The sequence below is a fragment of the Papio anubis genome, chromosome 4, assembly GCF_008728515.1.
Source record: "Papio anubis isolate 15944 chromosome 4, Panubis1.0, whole genome shotgun sequence".
Taxonomy (NCBI): Eukaryota; Metazoa; Chordata; class Mammalia; order Primates; family Cercopithecidae; genus Papio; species Papio anubis.
In genome coordinates, this window is record NC_044979.1 from 77,282,418 (window position 1) to 77,297,849 (window position 15,432).

Genomic DNA, 15,432 nt, shown 5'->3' on the forward strand with positions numbered 1-15,432 from the left:
CCTCCTTTGCTATAGCCCAACAAGAGGTATCCTCAGCCAGGGGTGGATCAGTCATGTTCAAGCGTACAGGAAGAGCAAAAGCCAGGGGCATGGAGGCTAATTCTCTCAATGAATAAAGCATTTATGCATAGGAACAATTATAGTAGAGCCAGTCCACAAATCTACCTCATAAAGTCTTTAAAGTCAGGAGGGCTACCAGGAATTGTGTTTATATAAGGACTTCTGGGTCCTCTGAATATAAGTACTAAGGGAATGTCAGGGTTGATCAGGACACTGGAACTGACTTAAACAAGGATAGAGACGGGGAAACTGGCATAACTCCCAAATAGAAATGAAGAATGGGAGAAGCCATCCACGTCTGTCTCCGTGCTTTGTAACCTGGGTGGTCCACCCTCTAATCACATCCCTCCTGGCCTCATATTGGCTACTTGGCAGATAAAGGAATTCCTCCAGACCCAGCCCCATTCTTTCACCCTCCTGACTTAATCTGTGGGACTTCTGATCTATATCTGGGTTAGTGCTGGAGGCTCACAGTGGGACAAAATGGTAGCATCATATAACTTCCTGACCTGTGACATGAACCATTTTAGGATCAAACAGCCACAGTCCCATATTCATCTATCCAAACAACAGACATTTGTGGTTGGGAAAAAGCACCAAGGCCCTGAAGGAGCTGGAGTTCCTCTTCAGTGCAGAGCCAGTTGGACCAGCAGAGGAATGGCAGGAGGCTGCCATGGTACTAAATAAACAGGGGCGAGCCCATCGTGCTCTCAGGGTTTTCCAGGACCAGAGCTACCACAGCAGCAGCCCTGGGTGGTCCCAGAGCCCCAGGAAAGGCAGGGGAAAGAGGTTCCCAGAAGATCATACTCTTCCACATACAGAATCAAGAGAATGGGAAGGGGTATGGAAAGAGAAGCCCTTCTACTCCCACATTCCTTCCAGTCATGTCCTTTCATTTTACAAATGGTAGCCAGAGTGAGTCTCTTCCAAACTGATCAGATCATTCTTCAGTTGCTCCTAGGATTAAGGCCAAACTCATTACTTGGCCTATAGGACCTCACAAGGGGCCTGCCTACTGCTGTAATCTAAATTCACTCCATTGTGCCATCCTCTATACTCTCCAGAACCCAAAGTCTATTTTATAGCCTGTAAATCCCATGAGGACTAAGTTCATATATTTTTACCCACTACTTTATACTAGCACTTGGCTTATATGCCTGACATAGGTGGTGCTCAATCAGTATCGGTTGGTTGGTTGAATGAATGAATGAATGGCTGAAGAGCCAATATTCCAGCAACTAAGTTAGGTGAGTGCTGAAGCAAATCACTTGTGATTGCAGCTACAACCCTTATTTCTCCAATAAATGGAAGCGGATAGAGAGACAGAGTACAGTTCACGCTTCTGTGTTAAAGGTTAACAGCAACAAAGGTTTCCATCAAAGCCTACTAAGCACACACATCAACAGAAGCAGATTTCACTGATTCAAATGCTCTTTGGAAAGGGGTAGGAAATAAGTCAACAAATGAAGGTAAGAAATGAAATTTTACTGTTCCTATATCCTTGAAATGACTCAGAAGAATGCCACCAATTTGGTTTTTCAGTTCCCTCCCTTTTGCAGCGATGGTATTTCGTTGGTGCAATAGTAATTGCGGTTTTTGCCAGGGTCATGAAAATGAGGTGGAAGTCCTGAGGGACGTACCTCTGCCCTGCTGCCAACTGGATGCCAGGCAATCCAATATGTCTAAAGAGGTTTTCCTGGTTGTTTTTGTTTGTTTGTTTGTTTGTTTGTTTTTTGGGACAGAGTCCCACTCTGTTGCCCAGGCAGTACAGTGGTGCGATTTTGGCTCACTGCAACCTCCGCCTCCAGGGTTCAAGTGATTCTCCTGCCTCAGCCTCCTGAGTAGCTGAGATTACAGGCAGGCACCACCATGTCTGGCTAATTTTTGTATTTTTAATAGAGATGGGGTTTCACCATATTGGTCAGGCTGGTCTCAAACTCCTGACCTTGTGACCGCCCACCTCAGACTCCCAAAGTGCTGGGTGGTTTTTTTGTTTTTGTTTTGTTTTTTTTTTTGGAAGACAAGTCTCTCTCTGTCATCCAGGCTGGAGTGCAGTGGCACTATCTGAGCTCACTGCAGCCTCTGTCTCCTGGGTTCAAGCGATTCTTGTGACTCAGCCTCCTGAGTAGCTGGGACTACAGACATATACCACTACACCAGGCTAAGTTTTGTATTTTTAGTAGACGTGGGGTTTCACCGTGTTGCCCAGGCTGGTCTTGAACTCCTGACCTCAAGTGATCTGCCTGCCTTGGCCTCCCAAAGTGCTGAAATTACTGGCGTGATCCACCGCACCCGGCCTAGAGAAGTTTTATGAGTGAGCCTTAGTCAGAGCGCATTGCTAAGCAGCATCAGGCTACAGCCCTAAGTGAAGGAAAAACTTATCTCATTTCTGATAAGATGGGGATACGTGGCAGCTTTGATTTTGGTTCTTTCCTATGATGGGAGGCTTCAGGACCTGGTTCCATCCAGGATGGAGTTTGGACACAGCATAACCCTGAGAGCATAAGGATGGGCAGGAAGCCAGATAAGTTATAGTTGGTAAAGATTAATTAAACACAACTCGGGCGAAAATGAGGAAGTATTTCCCAGATAAGAGAGTGGAGAAAACCGGCCCCACGCCTAAAGAGGTGGCAGCAATAAACTAACAGCATGTGTAAATTGAACTTATGTTGGTGACAAGACCTGTGGTTTGGCATAGGTTTATTCCCTAAGCAAACTCATGTCAAACCGTGTGTACAGCACTACCACCTTTTAACCTTAGAATTTAAAGATTAAGTATGAGATTGGTGTTGTTTATGAGAAAGCAGAGTTTTGCTATATTTTCTTTTCAGGGCTTGTACTATATGGGCAACATGCCTATTTGGCCTTTGCTTGGATACTCAGCCCGAGAGATGAACAACTGTTATTTAAAAGACCTGCTATAGAAGCTCTAGACATTGTGTGATAAACTGGAGATTTAACACACATTCTATGAGTTCTGCTCTTGACTGAGCTCACTCTCTCTACACAGAAGTAGGCGGTTTAATTTCAACATGGGATTTTCACATTTATTATCTTAAGCTCCTACTGTCTCCTACTTACTAAGAAGTTCTGCTGTTTGAAAAGCAGTTTATTTTTAATGTTTCCACATTTTTAGAATCAATCTCAATCATCCAGAGGTGAATAACTCAGTTTCAAAGCTTAAGCACGGTAAATATATATGTAAAACGAAAAACCACCTCATGAGGGGGGCAGCAGTGGAATAGGAAAAAGAGTGAACCGATAAGAACAACAACATCAACATATTAGAAACAGAAGAGGGAATTTTTTAGAATTACGTAGTAACCTTTAGATGCCAAATTTGTCTACTGAGACATGCGAGACCCTGAGAGTCCCGCCATGCTGGATAAGCTTGATGCTGCTGACACAGAAACAAAGTGACATGTAGATGGCTATGAATTCCAGTAACACAGATTTAGGGCCTAGAACAGAGGTTCTCACCCTGGCTGCTCAGGAGAATCCCTTGAAGAGCTTTGAAAACTACAGCACTCACGCTGTACTCCCAGAGATTTGGATTTCGTTCCTCTGGGAAAGGGCATTAGTACTATTCAAAAGCTCCCTAGGTGATGCCACTGTGAACTAAGATTGGGAAGCCCTGGGCTACCATGGAGGATACAGGTGAGGAAGGTGAGGGGGAGAGAGGGAGAGAGAGAGAGAGAGAGAGAGTGAGCACAAGCGAGAGAGCGAGGGAGCATGAGCGAGCGAGCGAGCGAGAGAGAGAGAGAGAGAGAGAGAGCAGCTGAGTATAAATCATTCAATTCACAAAGAAAGGAGAGCAACAAACCATAGAACAGTTCAGTTTTGCACCAAGCAATTTATATAATGTTTAGCATTTGCTAAAGGATTGTACTCATACCATTTTTACACTTCCAGATGATGTCTCTAAATACTGGATGCCATTTAACTGCTAGGCTCACAATAAATCTATTTCATAATAGCCATTTTTGTGTTATCAACAACCTCTTCTCTCCATCACTGTGGTGAAATCAGAGGTGACTCCAGCACAGCCCCATTCACTTACTTTAATTCCTTGTGATCCATAGCCAGGGGGACCAGGAGGGCCCGGCAAGCCTTTCTGCCCAGTATCACCCTGTTAGAAGATGGGGAGAATTTGAAGACAAAATGTAAGAAGATCGAAGAAGAAAGAGCGTTAAGTATTACTACTCTCAGCTTCATTCTTACTTCAGTCTGACCAGGACCTTCATGCTGCCTATAAGCTACTTCTGATTTTACTTCAGGTGCTTCCCCAATATTTTTAAACCACAGAATTCTTTGCAAACAAAACCTTATATATAATCCAAATAAAAATTAAGCAGTAAGCAGAGCTGCTTGGCCTAAGCAGAAATGGAGGCCCAGGGCCTCATCTGCTTGGGCCCCCTTCACTGCCCTACCACCAAGCCCAAGAACACCAGGGCTGCCCTGCACCACGTATGAAAACCACTGACATGTGGCTCCATATAGCTTTAAGATGTTGCTCCATTTCTTTTTTTTTTTTTGAGACGGATTCTCGCTGTGTCTCCCAGACTGGAGTGCAGTGGCGCAATCTCAGCTCACTGCAAGCTCCACCTCCCGGGTTCATGCCATTCTCCTGCCTCAGCCTCCCAAGTAGCTGGGACTACAGGCACCCACTACCACGCCCGGCTAATTTTTTGTATTTTTAGTAGAGACAGGGTTTCACCGTGTTAGCCAGGATGATCTCGATCTCCTGACCTCGTGATCCACCCCCCTCGGCCTCCCAAGTGCTGGGATTACAGGTGTGAGCCACCATGCCCGGCCTCCATTTCAATATAAGGTGTGATTTCACTGAGGTTGCAGTTAAAGATTCAGTGGATATCAATGTCCAAATTTTTAGGAAAATATGTAGATGAAGCAATAAGCAAGTGTAGCATTTCCCAGTATCTGTTCATAAACTGAGCCCATGTTTCTTTGGAAACACTTCGTGGTGGAATAAGATTGGAAAATAGCATGTGCTTTCCCTTGGAGATCTCCAGTGCACACTAATATAGTAGATTAATGGCTCTAACAAGTCCCACAATAAAGAAATTAGTGTAAAGTTGCTTATCCCAGAAGTTCCTAAATTAACATTGGATGGAAGAAACCTTCAGAAATGCTGAGTTAATATAAGTTATTGTATAAGTCAGTCTTTTTCTTTCCAGTATAAAAAAAAAAGCTTGATTTTTTTCTGATTATAAGAGGAATACCTGCCCATTGCAAAAAAAAAAAAAAATTAAACAGAAATAAAGATGACATGAACAAGAAAAACAGACCCATCTTCCCATCACCCAGTGATAATGACTACTAACATCTTGAGGGGATTGTCATCTATTTAAAGTGATCTAGAAGGTTCAAAAATAGCACACTGCCAAAATGGAGTTGATGGACAAAACAGAGATAAACTGAGAATCTTGGTAATTCTGGGATGCTCAGTAAAATCTTTGACTCATACAGGCTTTTCCCTCTCTTCTCTGAGAATGGGCTCTAATTCACTTCTGTGCATTTTCGGCATGAATATATCAATTCAAAATTTGAATTTGTCGTAGGTGGTTCTTTGACATCTATTTTCCCTATTGAACATGCTTGCTACTTCTTTACCCTACGTTTGAACAAATCAAATAAATTTGTTGAGCAAGTGAATGAACAATTAAAACTAGATTTCTCAAACTCAGCACTATTGACATTTTTTAGCTGGGTCACTCTTTCTGATGGGAAGCTGTCCTGGGCATTGTAGAATGGTTGGCAGCATCTCTGGACTCAACCTACTACAACCAAAAAATGCCCCTAGGCATTGCCACATGTTCCCTGAGGCCAGGGAAGGGAAACAAAGTCTCCCTCTCTGAGAAACACTGGATTAAAAGAATAAAAGGATGAATAACCACCAAACTGAAGGAGACATAGAAAGGAGGGAATATGGGCCAAAAGAAGTTGCTCTCGTCTTCTCCAGGGACAATCAATCTAGACTCTTGCACTGACGCCCTGCCAGAGTAGCTGTGGCACACAGGGCACAACACATTAGCAGGTGACCTGTTAAAAGGCCACCTGAGGCACCTCTGCCAAAGTAAAGATGTGCTTCTTCACAATGGCACAGCCTCTAAGAAACCTGGAAATGTTCTGAGCACTTTGCAATTAAAAAGAGGCTGACTTGCTCATTTCTTTTGGGGGAAGTAAACGGCTTTATAAATTCAAATGTTCTATTTTACTGAATGTTCACCTAATACGAAAAATAAGACTTTTCATCAGTCATCCAGAAAAAAAAATAAGTCAACACCAAAATGAACACTTCCTATGAAGCTACTGTTCACTTGTTTGTCACTGATGGTATCTAACCCTCACACAGAGCACTGAGCTGAGGACTCACCTTTGGCCCTTGGGTTCCTATGCCCCGAGGCCCAGAAGGACCTGGAGGGCCTCTGACCCCAGGCTCTCCCTGAAAAGACACAATGAATAACAAGTTACTAATTTTTTTAATACTTTATGTTTTTTTTCAATATATATGTTTTAATATAAAAACTTCTTGAATGTGACTAAGGTACTAATTGAACCCCCTTCTCCTAGATCACTTTTATGTTACCACTTGGGCAATCTTCAAACCAACAGATCCAGGTCCATTTCAAATTAATCAAGTCAATTAACTTCTTGGCAACATTTACTTTTATCAGAACTCTCTTCTCTAGAATTTGGAAAAGTAGTGTGAATAGAGGATGGAAGAAGGGACAAGAATAAAAAACAAGAAATATAATCATATCCTGAACTAGTTGCTTTTATCATTGTATGCCACAAAGATTATGCTATTTGAGTTAGAGATTGGCTCTATGATGTTTCTGCCACCTCATTAATTGGAACTGCAGGGTAAACTCTAAAAAGGATTTTCAACTTCACTAAGGCACGACAGCTTCATAGCTGGCAACTTTTACCAGAAAATTGGTGGGACCTGATGAGGGTAGGTGAAGCCCTGTGGCTAGACCTACTAGAGATGCTAATGATGGGAAGAAGGAGAGAAATAAAAATCACTTCATTAGCCACCTTCTGTATTCCCAAGACAATGCTACACATGTTCATATATGTTATTTGATGTAATTTAGTACTCACAATAATCCTGCATTATAATGATGTCTAGTTTATGTAACTTCTCTGAACCTCAGTAAATTCATCACATATGTAGAAAATCATATCTGCATTTCATAGGGCTCAGAATTAAGTGAGACAAAGCTTATAAGTGTTTCTATCATGATTTTTACCACAGAATAGGCACTTAGTATATGTCAGCTCCACCCCCCTATTTTATGAAAGCGGAAACTAAGGTTTGCCCCAAGTCTGCACAGCTATTAAGGTGCAGGGCTACAAGGATGTAGAAAAACAGGAACCCTCATAATTACTGGTGTAGCCACTTTGGAAAACCGTTTGGTGGTTTAAGGTTCAACATAAATTTGCCATATGATACAGTCATTTCACTCCTACATACACACCCAAAGAAGATAAAAACGTATATCCACACAGAGACTTGCATATGAATGCCCTTAGCAGCATTATTCATAATAGCCCAAAACTAGAAACAGCCTAAATGCCCATCAACTGGTGAATGGACAAAGTCCTGTAAATTCAGCAAAAAAAAGGAATAAACTATGAATAAATGCTGTAACATAAATGAACCTCAAAAACATTATTACTAATGAAAGAAGCCAGATATCTTATATGATGACATTTACAAAAAATATCCAGAAAAGGTACCTCTATAGAAACAAAAAGGAGATTAGTCACTGCCAGGGCCAGGGATAGCAACATGGATTAACCATAAAGGGTCTTGAGGGATTTTACTGAGGGGATAAAAATGTCCTAAAACTGATTTATGGTGATGGCTGTATAGCACAGTAGCAAATTTACTTAAAGAACTACTGAATTTTATACCTAAAAAGGATGAATTCTATAATGTGTAAAATATGCCTGAATAAAGTAATAAAGAATACAAAGAACCAGGGTCAGGCTTTGAAATATCTCCCAAGACCTTTGCCTTAGGTCCTGTTTTGCCCATATCCTGTTACCAGCTAAACAGCTTCTAGCTTCCAACATTGCAAAAACCATAAATTATAAGAAATGTTGAAGTTGTTTATCCAGAAAAACAGGCCATCTTTTAATTTACTTTCTACTTACAAACTCTAAAATACTTCTAGATAACACAAGCCCTTAAAAGGACAGGGGCCATTTTAAAACTGTACTTTATTACTGACTTAATTCTTTTAATATCTACTTTCATAATTATGTATTTCTCTTTTGCTTACAGGCCACTTTTAGTATACTGTCTCCATCTGTTCCACTTAGTACTCAGCTGCTTTTAAGGCTACAGGTGCTAATTATCTCTTTAACACCTCTCTCCTACTGACTCCCATCTTTGAGTGTCCCCAAGTTCCTGCTGGCTGAAAGGATCACTCCAACATCAAGGGCTCCAAGTAGAGAACATGAAAACCCTGTAGTACATACATTTCCATTATCACTCCTTTCTTGAGGACCTCTGAAGTACCTTCAAAGGGAGTGTAAGTTCACTGCCTGAAGTTCTCCAACTGCACCTGACTGATTCATATACTTTGCTACATCTTAAAAGGGACATGTCTTTTCTCTTCCAAACATTTTGACACCCTCCAACAAAACAAGGAAGCATAGTCAAATAAATCTTACCCAAAATCATTGAATGTTTTATCAAAAATAATACTCCTCTTTGCTCAGTCACCCCAACCTACCCCAGATTTGATGGCTTCCTCTCATTCATTTCTGTTTGCCTGTGCCCTTCCAGCATGAGGTGAAAAGGTTAGGAAGGATACAGCCAGGTAGGGCACGGTGGCTCAAGCCTGTAATCCTAGCACTCTGGGAGGCCGAGGCAGGTGGATCACGAGGTCAGGAGTTCGAGATCAGCCTAGCCAATGTAATGAAACCGCATCTCTACTAAAAATACAAAAATTAGCCGGGTGTGGTGGTGGGCACCTGTACTCCCAGCTACTGGGGAGGCTGAGGCAGGAGAATCACCTAAACCCGGGAGGTGGAGGTTGCAGTGCGCCACTGCACTCCAGCCTAAGTGACAGAGTGAGACTCTGTCTCCAAAAAAAAAAAAAAAAAAAAAAAGGAAGGAAGGATACAACCAGATACCATGTGCCCCCTGCTGTGATGCAGTAGAGAATACACCACCCTACCTATCAACATTCTGGCTTAGAAAAACTGAACCTGGATGTAAACACGCCTCTAGATCTACCAGCTTACAATAATAGACGGAAGATAGAGAAACACATTACACAACACCATGAGGATATCATCAGCAAATCCGTGAGTACAAATAACATATTCACTAATTGCGAGCTAAAAAACAGGGAGGAGTCAACTTTGATTAAAAGAGGTTTAAGAGCTATCTCAATCAAATGCAATGTGTGGGCGTGATGTGGATCCCAATCCAAACAAACCAATTGTAGCAAATGGATGAGACAAGCTCAGAAATTTGAATGCTGGATATTTGCTATATTAAGGAATTGTTCATTTGTTTTAGGTTTGATAATAGTATTACAGTCAAGTTTTTAAAAAGAGTTCTTACATTTGAGTGACAAATACTAAAGCTTTATATGGGTAACGTCTGAGGATTGCTTCAGGCTAATGCAGTGAGGGGAGGAGTGGAGAATATAGCTAAAACAAGATTAACTATGTTTTGATAATTGTTAAGGAAGTGTGATACGTAAATGAGAGTTCATTTCACTAGTCTTTCCACTTTTGTGCATGCTTAATTTTCATAATTTATAATTTATAATTTTTATAACAAATTATCTTAATACAATTTTTTAAAATCCATAAACAATACCCAGCAAAAGTCTCTCCAGTGAGCATGAGATAGTGTTGCTGTAATAGACCTCCTTCATAATAATTCATGCTTTTAAAGATGTTAAAACTGGGCAAAGGGAAGGAGCACACAGGTAGATTCAACATCATTAGAATTTACATGTGTTGTGTGTATTCTTGGGATGTACCAAATGTTACATAATTTTTTCTAACATAGGGGTATGGAGAAAAGGCAAGTTTTTTTTTAACAAAGTAGTATGTTTTAAGAAAAAATTTGACACTCTAGTATTTAATTCACGATATTTTTCTTGTGAGAATGTTAGCTAAAACCTCCCCTCAACTAGTATTAATCATACTAATACCCCCACATGGGAAAGCAAGTGGGAAAAGCAGTTAAAATAGGTCCATAGTTTACCTCAGGCCAGCCTTGTCAATGCTCTGTGTTGCTATTCATTCTCTCCTTGATAGTCTCCCTTATTCACTTCCCCCTAACCTTCAACCTTTGGGAGTGTCTGATGGCCAACTGCAGTAGGACAGCTGACCCTGTAGATACTTTACTGTTCTCTCTGTCCTGCAGCCTCAGCCAATGAATTTAAGGTGTGTTCCATGTCATCTGTGGTCCTTCAGTGTTCACCTAAAACAAATTGTCCATCCTTATCCATATAATTGTTGACATATAGCTATGTTTCACATATCTAAATAATCTTTGGTATCTTTCAAACTATGGGAAAATAATGACATGTAGTAATGCTTTTGTGAATCTAATAGACTTTAAATCAAGTCTTAACATTCTGCAGATATTAGAATTGGTCTGTAACATAGCATGAGAGTTGTTCCTCAGTGTAAATGTACCATACTTCGATAGATGGGAATATTAGGCATTTAATGATCTGAGAATCCACAGAAGTTGCATCTCTCCACTATGGTGGGGTCTTTGAAGATGATCTTTTGTTGTTCCATGGGCTATGTGTCCATGTTAGGCCACCACACCTGGTGAATGTGAGCAAGAGAATTGCGGGCAGGTCTTACTTGGCCATTTGACGGCACTGGTTTTGTCATAAGGTAGCACCACAGGTACCTAAGAAGTGTGTTGACCTGTGATATTTTCAGATACACAGTTTATTGTCAGTGGATACAGCGACATTCACAAATAAAGGAAATTACAACAGGTTTTTGCATAGCTGGACATAGCTTCCCACGCAACAGCTGAGGGTTGTTGGAGCCTGCAGAGGGAGCCCTTGTATTAGGAGATAATGAACAGACATGCGAGCAAATTCTAGAGTCGCCATTGGCAACGACATCTATCACTTTCCTAAGATGACAGCCTTAGCCTTATCCCTACCCGCTGCACACACTCTCTCAAAAGAAGATAATGGACTGTTTAGATGGCATACCATTTCCTCTTGGCCCACAAAAGGGATTCTAGATGGGAGATACTGCTTTCATTTTCACAGGAAATGGCCAAATTTAGGTCTGTCTGCAGTACTTGTGCATATGAACTTAACAAATGATTCAGTGAAGACTACCTAGACCATAACCTTGCAGAGTGGATAATTTTAACTCCTTTAAAAATACACACCATCTTACGATAGTTCTAAAACTCATACATTGAAGCTTTCCCTTTTTAAATGAAAGAAGAAAAAGAGGAGAGCAAACACATTCATTTTCTCAGTAAATCTTCACTTTGGTTAATATTAAAACTGTTATAATAAATAATAAATAAAAATAATACTTATTAAGTTTATTATGCAGCAGGCACTTTTCATTCATTATCTTACCTGATCTTATCAACATCAACTTATTCCATGTTACAGATAAGGAAACTGAGGCTATAGCAGGATACATGACTTGCCAAAAACCAGGCAGTCTGAAGCAATTCAAACCCAGGTATGACTCCAGAACCCATCTCCCATTTTGATGTTGGCTGGGACCAGATGCAAGATGCTAACTTTTCCATAGACTTTCTTCCAGCTGCCGTTTAATGCAAAGACCTCGGCTGTTTGGCTGTGAAACTGTGAAAGTCCTTTTCCTATATCGCCAATCACACTCTCTCAAGGAGAAGAACATCCTGGATTATAAGATTCATCCCATATTACATAGGTCCCACACAACCTGCACAAGAACCCAGCCCTCTATGTCTTCCCTTCCCATTTTCCCTCCATTGCTAATCCTCGGTTTTGCAGTTTACTCCAACGTGTTAATTGACTTCATTCCAGATCTCCTACCTATACCAATTCTTAATCTCTCTTCTTATCCATCCTACAATGTGCTTGATTTGGCAGTGTGATGCATAAAATGGTTACTGCCACTAATTACATTTTAATATGTTAGAATTCATAAAGATGTTTTATGTACATTATTCTATTAATTTATCAGAATAAACCTGTGATATAGGCATTATTATCCCAAATCACAGATAAGAATGCTAAGCTTCAGGGAGACTGAACGACTTGCTGCGGTCACACAGCAAGTAAGTGGCAAGGTTTCAAGGTAGAGCAGTGACAAAGAAACAACCCATTATACCTTATGAGTTTTCTAAAAATTTCAACACAATATTTGAGGAAATAATCAGCCCATTAGATTATTTTCCTCCCCCTCACTCCCCCACACACACTAATGAGGCTTTAATCATTCTCTCTCCCTTTGTGCCAGCTAAGTTCCTGCCACTCTTTGAGAAGAAGGTGGAAGCAAGATATACTTGTTCCAAAAGTGATTTCATGCTTTTCTACTTTGGGGACAATAAAAGCAAATTAAATTCACTGTGAAAGAATCAGCCTCTTAAGGATGTTCCAAGGAATGGTACTCTAAAGATTCTGCTAAATGATGAAACTGAGGAATGACTGGGTTTTAAAATAAGGTAGAAGTCAAAGTGATGATAGCAGCTGCCTTATGTTTCTTTCTTTCTGGTTTTTAAATAAAATTAAGATATAACTACTCCAACTACCACAAACATAGCCAGAACTCTGGAATGAATTATGTAATTCCACCTATGTCATGAGTTAGTAGTTCTTGAACACCTCACTCATGGTAGCCAGAATATCAATGGAAGTTTTAGAGGCTTTTTTCTAAGCATATGCACATATTGGCAATGTGTATTGATTATTGAATGATATGACTCAGTCATTTCTCAATGACACCCTTTAATATGAATAGGAAGACAGTACCAACTGTCAGCATGATCATCATGGGGATGAGAAAAGAATTATACAAATGCTGGAAAATAAAGTTCCCAAATTGCTACATTTCCTCTCAAGTATTTTTTCACCTTTAAATTTCAAAGTATTTAAAGTATTTTTAATTACTTGAATCAATTTCTCTCCTAAAACTTTGATATTCACCCCCAAACAGCTGTATCTCATAGTCCCTGACAATTTTAAAACTTCTTGTTTTTTTTTCCTTTTCTCAAAATCAACTCATCAAAGATACACAAATGATGGCCTTTTGCCAAGAACTTCAGTGGAGAGGAAGAGTCGTATTTAGCTTGGTTAGAAACCTTGAAAACAGAAATATTGATACTGCCTCTTATGACAGGGAGAAGAGCAGGCTGTCTTGTACTAAAACTGACTCTAATTTTCCACTGGGAGAAAGTTCCTCCAAGTCCGCATGATTAAAAATAAAAAATGTGTTTATGGTGATGTGGGCGATGAATGTTAAGGGGATTTACCGTGTGTCTCTAGGGCTGAAGGAAAAGTATGTACATACTCATAAGAAGAGAAATACAAAGCTAGGAAAACAGCAAGGAGAGATGAAAGCAATACTGAAAGTCATGAGGTGGATTAGAGTGCAGCTCAGATTTTAGAGATGAGGCATAGAACTGCATTGGGGAGTAAACTTGAAAAGTTACCTTTTCCTGGTCTTGGATATGACCCTTTCTGAAACCTCTGGGTCAAACTGCCTAGCGTCTAAACTTTGTATGGCTCTGGCTTTAATTAGTTCTGTTTTGGGCTGATTGTCCAGCCTGTAGCAATTTTGCAGTCATATTATAGGGAGGTGGCTTTCTTCAAGTCCACTTTGGAATTACATGCCCTTAACTTCATTATTAAGTCTGTATCCTAGGCCAGCCCTCCTTGTTGGGCACTGTTCAAAATGGAGTTCCTTGTCCAGTCTATGTCTGCCAATGGAATTCACACATTCCTAATGCATCTCTGTGTGAATCGGTCCTCTGTTCCACCAATGCCTGTTGGTGGAGTGTACATATGTGAGCCATTGCAGAGAACAGAGGGGCAATTCAGATGCTGGGAACATTTTTAGAATAATGATACTCAGTGGAATTCCACATAGACTTGCGTTTTATGACTATGGGCCACTTTTGTCAAATAAAGCATGTATTTACGATACTCATACATTTAAAGTTACTGAAAAATATTTAACTCTTTTGGGTTTTGGGTTTATGCTTCTCTTTAATGTTTACATAATTTAAGTTTTGACAATAGAAAAGCTAGGCTGAAAGAAGAAACAATCCAACTACACACAAAACAGTGCCTAGATAGAAGATGGACAGCATAGGAGATTGAGTATCTGTAGATCTGGGTAAGTCATGCTTTCTACTCTGATTTATTCATCCATTTAGTTTTTCATTCATTCATCCATATCCAAAGCCCCTCTCATATACAAAACAAATATAGTATCAAAAATGTTTCTATTGTAAAGAGTCAAGTTGCTCAACCTTCTGGTTGTTCATTTCTTCATCTATAAAACAGGGGTACTGTTTAAAATGTCATAATATTCTGGAAATATTTAGGTAATACATAATCATTATAATAATAATAGTAATTATACCTGTAATAACAACAACAATCCAATAAGTCTTTTCTGCCAACAGACTTATGCCAACAACTTGAGGTTAAGAGTTCCTAACCCCAAATCCAGGTTAGATCTCCTCTGTGCAAAGATTAGGCTGAGTTCAACCACTCCAAGGTTTTGGAGAGGATCATAGCTTTTTCTGTGATGATCCAGCTCCCTGAGAGGGTCTGAAAAAAGCTAAGAGAGGGGCATGGTAGGCTGTACCTGCCCTTAGGGAACTCAGGAGAGCCACGTCTTATATTCCTTTTCTATGAGGCCAGAAATAAACTCATACTCAGGGACATCAGGAAATCAGCTCTTAGGCTACATGTACCTTACAAAGCTTTGTGGGGTGAAAACACAGGAGCAGAGTTATCTGCAGCTTCTCAAAGAGAAATGAGTTGTATGGCATGTTTGTCCCCAGATCACAAGAAGTGCTCTTAATATCCAAGGCTCCAGTGAAGAAAAGCAGGCAGTGATGGGTGGGGCTTGGAGCTTGGCTTCCCCATCAACAAGCCAGGAGATTGGATCCAGGAGTGAGGACACTGGATGAGCACTTCTCACTTGGCAAGAAACCAAATGGTCAGTTCCTTTCCCAGCATGTTTCAAAGGTGAGTTTAAAATCTGTATCTCCTCTCTCCTTCAAAGGTGTAGTTTTTACAATAATTTTGGAAATATCTCAGAAGGTCATGCCAAATTTGAATTAAATTCAAGGTAATTATATCTAGAAGGACAATAATCACT

At 40.3% G+C, this 15,432-nt stretch overlaps 1 protein-coding gene across 2 annotated transcripts in view; it reads right to left on the reverse strand.

Annotated features, from left to right (window-relative positions):
• The window catches only part of COL28A1 (collagen type XXVIII alpha 1 chain), a 183,866-nt gene that overhangs the window by 64,344 nt on the left and 104,090 nt on the right, over nt 1–15,432 (reverse strand). For both annotated transcript variants that reach the window (XM_031665297.1, XM_003896280.4), the window contains exons 26-27: nt 6,455–6,523; nt 4,121–4,189 (exon numbers count right to left, since the gene is read on the reverse strand). In XM_031665297.1, coding sequence (XP_031521157.1) covers nt 4,121–4,189; nt 6,455–6,523 — 138 coding nt within the window. The remainder of the gene's footprint in view (nt 1–4,120; nt 4,190–6,454; nt 6,524–15,432) is intronic.